Genomic DNA, 12,296 nt, shown 5'->3' on the forward strand with positions numbered 1-12,296 from the left:
GCTAGGGGTTCAGGAAGGGTTCATTTTAGTGAGAATGTTGGTAATTTAGGATTTTACTCACTCCCCATCCAGCAGGTAGGAGGTTGAAGGAATGTTTCATAAATCCAGCATTGTTTCTTCTTTAAGCAAATATTGTGGCTTTAACAGCAAGCTAAAAGGAACCGCTTGTGTGTTAGATTCTGGGGTAAGTCTGTATTACCTTTTGTGAATTCCGTGAAGTACCCACATGAAACCTGCCAGCCAGAGCGTCTAACAGTGCTCCCACGTTCACGACACAAGTGTCCCCCACTCCTGGCTTCTCTCCTCTGTTGCTGGGGTGGCTAACGGTGCTTTTCCCAAACATTTGGCGGGGTTTGCCTGCGTGTGAGGGTGCTCGCTCCCGCCCCTCCCACAGTTCAGCTCTAGGGGACATCGGCTTCAGATGCACTGAAGACATGTTTAAAACCGTGAACTCGGAAAAGTTTTCCTTCCCCTCTCAGGTTGGCTTGGCTAGAGAGCTTCTGTGAGAAAACTGATTTTTATTAGACACGTTTTACAGTATTTTACAGTCACTCACGTTAGATTCTGGCTGTGGGCGTCCCCCTTCTGTCACCTTGGTCGTGCAGGGAGCGGGGTTGCTGGGGCACGTGACTGTCAGCAATCCGCCTTCTCTGAGCCTGGTTTGCTGATCACTGACACGGGATGTCCGCCCACTGTGCCCCACCGGCCCTATCGCATGACAGGTACATGGAGGTCAGACACAGTCCCGACCCGGCGAGGGGCCCCGAGCCCTGGGGGGTCCCCACCTTCTTCACAGTGTGGTGGCATTGCAGGACATGGTTACTTCAGCTGCGGGAACGTGCTGTGTGTGGTTTAGTCGTTGAAAATGGGAGCACTGACAGGAACCGTAGCCCAGTTGCCCGCTTCCTGTAGTCCCTTTGGGGTGCTGGAGGCCAGGCTGTGTGGCCTGAGGGTGGCCTTGCTGTCTTACAGATGTCTCATGCAGCCACCAGTGCCTTCTGCCGTTCCATTAAGCTGCAGTGTGAGCTCTACCCCTCTCGAGAAGTGGCCATCTGCTTGGACCCTTACTGTGGACTTGGGTTTGTCCTGTGGTGCCTCTGTAGGTGAGTATCCTCTTGAACATCTTTGCAATGATGACCAAATCAGTCATGCACCCCCTTTCTAGACCATTTGCAGAGGGGATGCCAGTTTCTGGCGGGGGGCGGGGGTTGCCACCTCCCGAGGGGCTGGCCGCGGCGCAGTCACAGATGGGTCGCTGTCCCGTCCCTCCTCAGCCCCGCGATCCGGGAACAGCAGGCACATCGCGGTACTATCCACGCTCCTCAGCATTTGCTGAGCCCCGCAGAGACCACAGACTCTGGGCTCATTCTGGGAGGCTGTCCAGTGGGGACCCCTGTTTCTAAGTGTGGACGCCAGGCTGAGCCTTTGGTTCTTCGCCTTTAAATCCTAACCATTACCCACCCTGGAATGTGTATTAAATTGGTGGGCACTTCAGGCTCGCTCCTGCTTCAGGCCTCTCCCTCGTGGGTGGGAGGAACTTCAGCTGCAGGAAGGCGGGGAGTTCCCTGTGAGAACCCCGCCCGCCCCGCCACAGTCCGGCCCCCCAGCCCCAGCCCCACCAGTGCCAGCCGGTAGCAGGTTCAGCAAGGGTCTGCAGAGACAGTGAACACATGGAGATGTATTGGCATTTCTTCGGACTATACATACGTGTTCACTGTAGAAACTTTAGGGAGTACAAAATAGCATGAAGAACATGAAGACTTCAATGACCATACCACCTCGTGACACCAGGAAATACTCACCATTAGCATTTTGCATATAGTCTTCCAGAGTTTGGTTTGGAAGGTAGCATACTATTTATTGTTAACACTTCAAGCTTCTGTAAGTGTATGGAGAATGCCATAGTACACACAGTGCCCACCATCCGGCTCCCCACAGACCACGTTTGGATGGTTCTGTTTCATCTCTCCTTCCGGTTTTTTCTGCCCCTGTGTTCCATTCGGCATTTTAAAACAATCACCAAACAATGTGATTTCACCATAAACCATTAAGTATGCATACGGTTTTGTGACTATGCCTTAATATAGGTATAAAACTGAGATGATACCATTTGAAAGTCGTTACGATTTCCTTTCTTCTTAATAGTCTGTAATGTCTTCCCTCATGTCTTGAAATACACTTCGGAAAACAATTCTTCTAAGGCATTCCTAATATTTAATAGTGGCATTAAAATCCAGTCCTGTATTTTTGAAAAAAAAAATTTCTTTTGGAAAAAAATGAGTTTTTGCAATTCATTCTAATTAGAACAATTAAACTTTTTGAGAGAGCAAATTCAATTAAAATATTTAGTGATTTTTGCCTCACTGTAAAATGCAGTAGTATCGCGGGTAAATTTTTTTCTTGGGAAATAGTTTAGAATATGGCATTCCAGTAGAGGGGCCAAGTGACCCTTGGCCAACTGAGAAGGAAGCCTGTCCTGAACCACCAACTGTGTGTGGAGGAGACTGTGTGTCCCTTGGCAAGGACACCAATAGAGCCGAAGCCAGTGGATGGAGTGCTCTCTCGTCCTGGGGCTTGCCGAGCCTAACCCTCGTGACATCACCAGAGAGGCTGCCTGTCAGTGGGAAAGTAAGTGTTTGACGTGTACCAGTAGCAACAGGGACATGGTGGGGCTCTTGAAAGGGGCTCTAAGGAACCTCTGCCTAATGAGCATCTTTCCTGCAAATTCGTTCCGAAGTCCTGAAATTACAATGTTCTGTTGATTGCCTCTGCAATGCTGAAATAAACACATAAGAACTCTAAACTTCTTCCTTCTGAAGCCCTCTGTAGAAACAGATCCAGACAAACTTGCTTAAAAACTGGACCTGGGAGCATCTACCCCAGGAGTGATGAGAATGCCCTGCACCTGTCAATACTGTGGATACCAGTAGTCTCTCAGATGAGCTAGTGTTCACTCAAGAAATGGCCGATTTCAGGGCTGGTACAGGAAATGTACAAGGTGAACCTGAATGTCTTTTTGTGCAAAAAAGCGCACGTGGTAGGAGGGTGACATGTCCTTTGGAGGGCCTCCCACTCGTCAAATTGGGGGGATTTCAGCATCAAAATAAAGATTATGATAGGTAAGACTGGATAAAATAGGAAATTATCTCACTATTCAGACAGACGGACAAATTGAAAGGTTGATTGATAGAGTAGACATCTAGAAAATAGTTGTTATAAAGGGGAGGAGAGAACCTTCACGGCAGGGAAACAGGGCCGTTGTGCGTCACCCAGAGAGTTGCAGCGAAGGAAACAGTGTCACGTCCAGGGTCTTCCTGACAAAGACCCTTCCCTGAACCACTGAGTCCAGGGAGCATCAGACCCAGACTGAGGGATGCCCGTAGCTGCTGTCTGTGACCACGAACGCCAGGGTCACAGAGTCACACAAGCCCTGAGGACCCAGCGGGCGGGCTGATGGTGTCTGTGCATGTGTCTCCCAACGGTCTCCTTTCTCTGTAAAAGTCACCATCAGGACCACCGGCAAACGTGAAGAGGGTCCGAGGCTTCAGTGGAAGAAATGTATGTTTCCTGATTTGACGTCTTAGTTGGCCATATGGAGAAATACAAACTTGCTTCCTGGAAATACCTGCTGATGTATTTTGGGTTGATGGGGCATCATCAGGTCACTGACCCATCCTCAAGTGATTCAAGAGGGGAAAAAGCTATTTCTACTTAAAACTTTTCTGTAACTTTACAATGGTTTCAACATTTCTAAAAACTTTAATACAACTTCTTGTGTCTCCATCCTAAAGTTCCCCTTCAGTCATAAAATAGAGGATTATTTCTCTGAGAATCATGATATTAACAGAATTGTTTCAAAATAGTCTTAAGATCAAATATGTCTTAAAAAGCATTTCCAATCATTGATATTCATGGGTTAGAAGTTTTAATATTATTAAAATAGAAATTCTCTGAAAATAGATCTAGAGATTTGATGTAATTCCTGTCAAAATCTCAGCAGGGATTTTTTTTTTTAGCAGAAATGGACAACTTTATACTAAAATTAAAAAAAAAACAACACACAATATCCAAAACAATTTTAGAGTAGAATAACAAAGTTGGAAAACTCAGACTTCCCAGTTTCAACATTTATGTGATAACCAGGCCAGGGCTGGGCTAACGTAAAGGTAGTAGGAAGGTAGATGCAGAAAAAAGAGCCAGTGAAACAGAATTGGGAGTGCAGAAACTGTGGTGACCTCTTACATGTAGTCACTTCATTTCTCAACAAAGGTACCACGGCAGCTCAATGATAAAAGGGTAGTATTTTCAATGAATGATGCTTGGGAATGTTGGTCGTTCTCCTGCAAAAAGATTAAACTTTTACGTTGCATCATGTAAATAAATTCACAGTAGGTTGCAGACATTAATGTAGGAAATAAGACTTTTAGAAGGAGACAGAGGATATTAGTCTTTATAATCTTGAGCTAGGCAGAGTTCTTAGATACGGTACCAGAGGTACAATACATAAAAGAAATATTGACAGATGCTGCTCCAATAAAACTAAAAATGTGGGCACATCAAGCAACACTATTAAGAAAGTTGGAAATACAAGCCACAGACTGGGGAAAAATATATGCAAATCATAACCTGATAGAGTCCCTCCGACCAAATATAAAACGAACTCTCAAAACTCAAGAAGAAGGAGACACACAACATGATTTAAAAATGGGCAACAGATTTGAATAGACAGTTCACTAAAAATACACAAATGACTTATAAGCACATGAAAAGATGCTTAACATTGTTTAGGGAAATGCAAATTAAAACCAGTGAGATAACACTTCATACCCACTGGAGCAGATATATAGCCACAAACCCCTGAAAATAACAAGGTTGGGGAACTTGTATTTTCTGGTTTCAAAACCGTACCACAAAGCAACAATAACCAAGGATGTGCAGAAACTGGAATTCTCCTACATTGTGGATGAGAATGTGAAATGGTGAAACCACAGTTGGGCACGTTCGTAAAAATTAAACATAAATTCACAGTCTGACCCAGCAGTTCTGCTCGGAGGCATCAGCCAAAGCATCTGCCAAAGCAAAGGGAAATCACCGGAAGCCTTGATGTATGAAATGTCCCTAGCAGCCTTCATAAAAGCACGCAAGCAAGAAAAAGACAAATCCACAGGTCGACCAGGATGAACAGTGTTTGTTCATATCCATACAACGCAATACAGCTGCAATGCAGATAAACTTCAGAAACAGCTCACGAAGAGAAAGAAGCCAGATGCAAAAGACCACATGTTCCGTGACTGTATCGTAGGATGCCATTTATATGAAATGTCTGGGAAAGGCAGCTCCTGCAGAGACAGAAAGTAGAGTAGTGGTTGATTGGGGCTGGGGTCGGAGCACGGTGGGACACAGGTGGGCTGGAAATGTTCTAGAACTACATTGTGGTGATAAGGATACAACTCGGCAAATTTAGTAAAGATCCTTTCATGGGGTGGATTTTATGGTATGCACGTTATACCTAAATAAAACTCTTTTAAAAAAAAGAAAACAGCCTGTCATCGGGGTAACAGGCACACAGGGCAGACAGTAACCTGCCCACCACAGGGTACGTGTGTTATAGGGAGCCATGCGTCTGCCTTGCTCCAAGTGCCCAAGTTCTGAGGGTTTGTATGTTTTCTCAGGTTAGTAAGCTGAAATCACTGAACTACAGTTGTGAAATTTTATGTTACCACAATGTCTTCTTTTTCCTCCTAGTCAGCCATGTTTTTCTTTTTTTAAATAGACTATTTTTCAGAACAGCTTGAGGTGTGCTTTGAGGTGCTTGAGTGTATTTCATACAGCGTGTGCGTAAATAGCGACTGGCATACGGCGTTTTCTTCAACTACTTCTGCTATTCCTTCAAAGGTGATCAGATTGATTAACCTTCCTGGCTTATACATTAAGCAATTAAACAAAAGAAAAAGCAGTGCACCATTATGATGTCCCATCACAACATGTGTGTGCAGCACTAACAGCAAATTACTCACAACTGGATGACTTTTCACACTTTCTGAATTTTGGTTTTTAACCTATAGGGGTTTAAGATTCCTCCATCATTAATGCAATAAAAACCAATGGAAAAAAAAATGGATCGGTTGAGCAAGCGACATCTCAGGGTCCTGAGGTCAAGCCCCATGTTGGGCATAGAGATCACATCAAAAAAATGGACAAAGGACTTGATTAGACACTCCTCCAAAGAAAACGTACATTTTTATAAAAGCGACCCTGCGTTTCCTACATTTTGTGAATGTAGCAGCTTTGAGAGAACCCTATATATTGCCTCATAGCGTCTAGAGGTTTCAGGTGAGCGCTCAAAAAGGCAGTCACTGAACAAGAGTCCTATAGTTCTCTTGTGCTTTGCAGGATGTTTTCGTGAACATTCGTTTTGTATTTGCACACCTGGAGGGGCAGTGGCGTGAGTGCCCCCTTCGTGCAAATGGGCAGCAGGTGTTTCTGCAACACGAGTGGTGGGTAGGTCCTGTGGCCCTACCCTCACGAGCCCTTCCCGTCTCTCTCTGCAGTGTCTACTCAGGGCACCAGTCCATTCTCATCCCGCCTTCTGAGCTGGAAACCAACCCTGCCTTGTGGCTTCTTGCCGTGAGTCAGTACAAAGTCCGGGATACATTTTGCTCCTATTCAGTGATGGAACTTTGTACCAAGGGGCTGGGCTCGCAGACAGACTCCCTCAAGGTAAGCAGCCTGTCATAGGCCTCAGAGGGCTTTGGGGAGCACGCCTAAGGAAGCGTCCTAGGGAAGCACCGTGTCACAGGGCATGGGAAGGGTTACTGAGCTGAGCTCCGTCGCGCACAGTCGTCAGAATTAGATGGGAATCTTTTCAGTCTCGTGGGACTTAAGAGGAGTGCTATCTTTATGAAATTGTCCAAACACTTTACTTTTCCATTCTATATTACAAATAGGTCTTCTCATTTCTGTCCAGGGTGCACTCTTCTGTATCCGTGTTTGTAGTGTACCTCGCTTCCCCAAACCCTGTCCTGTTAAATATTTTATCCAGGACCTTGCTTCTCCTCATGTCCCTTGCGGCTGCATCTTGCTGTTATTTAAGATGGGTTTGTAATGGCATCCTCGGTCCTCTGATGTAGGATTTCCCCCCGCACAGACGTCCCAGGACAGTCAAATGACGTGGACACACAGAGCCCAGGAAGTGAATGTCCGTGTGGAGTTTGTGTTGCTTGCGTCCACCTGGTTAAGGTCACACCCGGCACCTGGAAGGCTGACCTCTTACCGCTGTTCCTTCTAGGCACGAGGACTGGACTTGTCCCGCGTGCGGACGTGTGTGGTCGTGGCAGAGGAACGGCCTCGGATAGCACTCACCCAGTCATTCTCAAAGCTCTTTAAAGACCTGGGTCTCCATCCGCGGGCTGTGAGCACCTCCTTCGGCTGCAGAGTGAACCTGGCCATTTGCTTGCAGGTGGGTTTCGTCGGGATCAGTAAGTGCTCCCGTCAGAGAGTGACTTTAAGTGACAGGCACTCAGCACAGGGTCATTTTCGTGGCTGATGCATAGCTATGTTTAGAAGATGCCTTGTAATCAAATGCGTGTGGTTGGTGCACACTTGTTTGGTTGGGATTTTTCTTTTCTTTCTCTTTTTTATTTTCAGTCTGCATTTGTCAGTAACCATTATTCATAGCTAGCATTCAGAGCTCTTACTCTATCCTGAAACATTTTCACTTTGGTAACATGAGTAGTAGTTGGCCCAGACCTCTGAAATCAGGCTTTTTAAAGATCGCATAGGACACAAATGTTTCATTGTGGCAAGAAATGCTGCATCTTGAAGTGCTCAGCCTCCTGGACACAGACAGTAGGATCTGTAGGAGGAATGCCAAGCGCCGTCAGCAGGTTCGGGAATTTGCTGCAGTGATGGCATCTAGAAGCAGACATTGCAGTTCCTGGCTGCATTTCCAGGGTGTGAGGCAGCCCCTTGAAGATACCCGCACAGCAACCGTGGCTGAAGGACGCTTGCTGTCTTGGGTTTTCTTCATTAGCTGCTTGCCACCATCTTCACTGCTCCTTTCTTTCTTCGAACCCTTAAGACGAGCATGTTGATCCACGGCGATCGCTGGCCAGGGCAGGGCCGCCTGAAAGGAAAGACAGGGGCGTCCCCATGTGCCCTCCGCACAGCCTCACCACAGCAAGCAGCCCGGGGCACAGCTGCAGACTTCGGTCCTCAAACAAATTGGCAGGATAAAAACTCCACTCACCCAGGTGCTGCAACGGAGCACGACTCAGGTCGTCTCCCGGTCTCCCATGCTGCCCACCCACTGTCCCCCCATTTCTGACCCCAGAGGTGGTTGTTCACGATTAGCCTGGGGGTGACCTTGGGAAGCTCCCAGGCGGCCAGGTCCTCACCAGGGCTCCGGGTGCTGGGACTGCTCCACGGACGGTGGCCGAGAACGAACTCTTACCATATGACCCATCGGATGAGATTGCTCCAGAAACATTAGCTACAGAAGGCGTTTTGTTGCTTTCTTATTTTTATTGTTTTGATTTTCTACTACATCCAAAGTGACATTGCTGTCATAGGCCCTGGTGCTATTTTGGAATCTTGGCAGCATCTTTAATCATTTTTGTACATTTACCATTTTCCATTTGTTTGCTTTATTCTCAACTCATTTTCAGCCAGTTTTCCTTTTTCTGAATCGTTAGTGGTGGAAACTGGCTAGAAATGTCGATGTGTCAGATAGTCGAGACAAAGTACATCATGATATGGCCGTGTGGGCTCACAGCCACAGGCCGTGGTGCTCGGGGCAAGGGCTGCTATAGGGGGAAGGCACTTCCTGGCTTTGAGGAGGCCGTGGAGCCTGTATCCTGTAATTGATGCAACACCCCACGGTCACACACAGCAGTGTCCCTGCAGGGCCTGGGGACACCCCACGGTCACACACAGCAGTGTCCCTGCTGGGCCTGGGGACACCCCACGGTCACACACGGCAGTATCCCTGCAGCTCCTGGGGACACCCCACGATCACACACGGCAGTGTCCCTGCAGGGCCTGGGGACACCCCACGGTCACACACAGCAGTGTCCCTGCAGGGCCTGGGGACACCCCATGGTCACACACAGCAATGTCCCTGCTGGGCCTCGGGTCTCCCAAGGCATAAAGTATTTTATGTCAACCTGAGTCAGATTTTACTCTTATTGAACTCATCCTTATACTCAGTAAGGTAGACACTGAGCATCCAGGGGAGTTTTCAGTGAGTGAGTAAAATACTCCTAGTAAAAACCAGCGGAGTAGGAGGGTAAAGGGTGACTTGGACATAGGAGGTCCAAGTGGGCCTCCCCAGCAGGCAGCATGTCAGCTAGGCCCCAGGAAGCCAGAGGACAGGTACAGAGGCCTTGAAGCAGGGCTGGTCAGTGAATACCTTAGTTTTCTCTTAAACACTGCAAAAGTTACAACGTGTCATGATGGTACGGAAGGGGCAGGCGGAGCCCGCATTCTGAGCAGAAACCCACGTGTCGTGCTCCCTGTTGTGTTTCTAGGGGGCCTGGCCCACAGTAAATGCCTAACAAGATTTGTTAAATATTCTAAAACTGAATTTTTATGATTGTTTAGAGAAATAAGGGAAATAACCTGAATGGTTCTAAATTTCTTACAGATTGAATTTTTTTATAAAGGAGTAGTTTAGAAAAATCAGAAAACCCAGAGCGGCCAGTAAATACATGATTAAACCCATAATTCCATCCACCTAGGAATAATCACCATTGACTCCTTGATGTAAAAATATCTAAAACACAAAAAGCTATAACGCTCAGTCCCAAATACTGTACCTATAAATGTTTAAAGGCATTGGAAATTTGAGTTTTCCCTTTGTTGCAGAATTACCAACATATGTGAAATCGGGTAGTGGGCATCCTTGTTTTCAGTTGATGTGTTGTTTTCCCCAAGGATTGTTTGTCCCGGTCACTGAGGGGGCCTGCAGTTTGAGCCACCGTTCTCTAGAGCAGCCCTGTCAGGAAAGGGAAGAGTCTCCACATGTGCATGGTGCGTCCTCGCCTAATGGAGGGACGCTGTCCAGACAAGGAGCAGAGCCTTGCCCGTGCAGTCGCGGCCGTGTTCCTGGGCTCAGTGTGGCAGGGCCCACGTGCCACTTTCAGAAGGGTTCTCTGGTCTTTGGGGGAAGGCTGAGTTACATGGCGGACAGGTTTTGTGACTGCAGAATACAATGTATCCACTACATGAGATTTTAACGCTACGCGGAGATAAATTAGGGGTTTGTCTTTACTTGGCAAGAATGTTTTCCATTGATGGCACTCTGAATGTGCCCTCCCGCCCCAAGCATCCCTCCCAACGTGTACGGTTTGATACTATGGGTCATTCTCCACCGTGGAGTCTTGGACGCCTTTATGTTCTTGTACCACGACTCCCGGTGGCCGCAGCCTGAAGTGGACCTCCACCACCCTCACGTGCCCCACTCCTGCTCTCCTTCCAGGTCCCTGTGAGTCCTGGGGCTGGAGGTATTTTCCTTGCTTTGAATTCCCGTGGTACTTCATCCCTCACTTCACACTTTCTGCCACTGCTTGCCATTGTTTCTGTAGACATTCATGACCCCGACTCGGGGAGGGACTGTCAGAGAACCCAGGACAGCACCTCCCACAGCTGCGTCCAGCTCATGAACGTACCACAGTTCGTATTCCTTTAGCTGCAGGTACAGCTCAATTTGGAGAAAGCAGGCACACTTTTTTGTTGAGTTCAGCCTCCCGTGGGAAGTAAGTCACGGCAGCAATGAATTTCCTCCCAAATGAGCCCCTGGTGTGAATCTCCATCACTTGTAGCTCTTCCTGGTCAGTGAGAATCAAGGCTTTGCTGCCCATTGTTAGCTCAGGTGGCCGGTCCAGGGTCTGCACTTGAGAAAAAAGACATTTACCCTCAAAACAGAAGTATTCTCTGACAAGAGGATTGGGCCATGTGGTTCCAGGTAGCGTCTGGTAGGATCTCCCCACAGCTCACTGAGGGTAAGTTGGTTGTTTTGAGATGGAAGAGACTTAACCTCAGAGCAGTTCAGAGGACTTCCCGGTTGACCAAGCAGGGAAGTAGACAGAATCTTCCCTGCTCGTGGACCACATAATGTAAGCAGAGATGACTGTGGATGCAGAGGAACCTGTCTGGTTTTTAGCTGTTTCCTTTTCTCTAGCATTTCAATCAGACCTGCTATTTTGTACGTCCTACACCGAGCAACCCAAGACCTGTGTCTCTGTGGGTGGGAGGTTGGAGGTGTTCTCCGCTCCGTGGCCGTGGGTGGGAGGAGGTTGGGGGTGTTCTCCGCTCCGTGGCCATAGTTGGGAGGTTGGGGGCATTCTCTGTTCTGTGGCTGGGTGGGAGGAGGTTGGGGGTGTTCTCTGCTCTGTGTTCGTGGGTGGGGGGAGGTTGGGGGTGTTCTCTGCTCTGTGGCTGTGGGTGGGAGGTTGGGGGCATTCTCTGCTCTGTGTTCATGGATGGGGGGAGGTTGGGGGCGTTGTCCGCTCCGTGGCCGTGGGTGGGGGGAGGTTGGGGTGTTCTCCGCTCGGTGTCCATGGATGGGAGGTTGGTTGTGGGAGGTTGGGGGCGTTCTCCGCTGTGGCCATGGGTGGGAGGTTAGTGCGTGGGAGGTTGGGGGCATTCTCAGTTCTGTGGCTGTGGCTGGGAGGTTGGTGGGTGGGAGGTTGGGGGCGTTCTCCACTCCGTGGCCGTGGGTGGGAGGAGGTTGGGGTGTTCACTGCTCCATGGCCATGGGTGGAGGGAGGTCGGGGGTGTTCTCCGCTCCATGGCCATGGGTGGGGGGAGGTTGGGGACGTTCTCCGCTCTGTGGCCGTGGGTGGGAGGTTCGTGGGTGGGAGGTTGGGGGCGTTCTCTGCTCCGTGGCCACGGGTGGGAGGAGGTTGGGGGCATTCTCTGCTCCATGGCCATGGGTGGGGGGAGGTTGGGGGCGGTCTCCACTCTGTGTTCGTGGGTGGGGGGAGGTTGGGGGCGTTGTCCGCTCCGTGGCTGTGGGTGGGGGGAGGTTGGGGCGTTCTCCGCTCCGTGGCCGTGGTGGGGAGCATGCTGGAAGGCGTCCTGACAGCTCAGAGCTGTGTGGCTGCTTGCTTGTGCTGTTGCATGAAACCCGGGTTTAAGAGAAAATCCTGAAAATTGACAAATGTGTCATTTTCCAATGTACAACTGGGCAAGTATAAAAAATCTAAATATGAGATGATCATAAAAATAGAAGATTGGGACAGTCATAATTTCTGTGCTGCTGTTGACTGAGCTCTTCTATCTCAGAAATGGTTTAT

At 48.5% G+C, this 12,296-nt stretch overlaps 1 protein-coding gene across 5 annotated transcripts in view; it reads left to right on the forward strand.

Moving 5' to 3' along the window:
- DIP2C (disco interacting protein 2 homolog C) overlaps positions 1-12,296 on the forward strand; it is a 403,031-nt gene that overhangs the window by 347,403 nt on the left and 43,332 nt on the right. For all 5 annotated transcript variants that reach the window (XM_027593628.2, XM_027593630.2, XM_027593629.2 and 2 more), the window contains 3 exons: positions 973-1,103; positions 6,552-6,720; positions 7,289-7,459. In XM_027593628.2, coding sequence (XP_027449429.1) covers positions 973-1,103; positions 6,552-6,720; positions 7,289-7,459 — 471 coding nt within the window. The remainder of the gene's footprint in view (positions 1-972; positions 1,104-6,551; positions 6,721-7,288; positions 7,460-12,296) is intronic.

This window comes from Zalophus californianus, chromosome 9 (assembly GCF_009762305.2).
Source record: "Zalophus californianus isolate mZalCal1 chromosome 9, mZalCal1.pri.v2, whole genome shotgun sequence".
NCBI lineage: Eukaryota > Metazoa > Chordata > Mammalia > Carnivora > Otariidae > Zalophus > Zalophus californianus.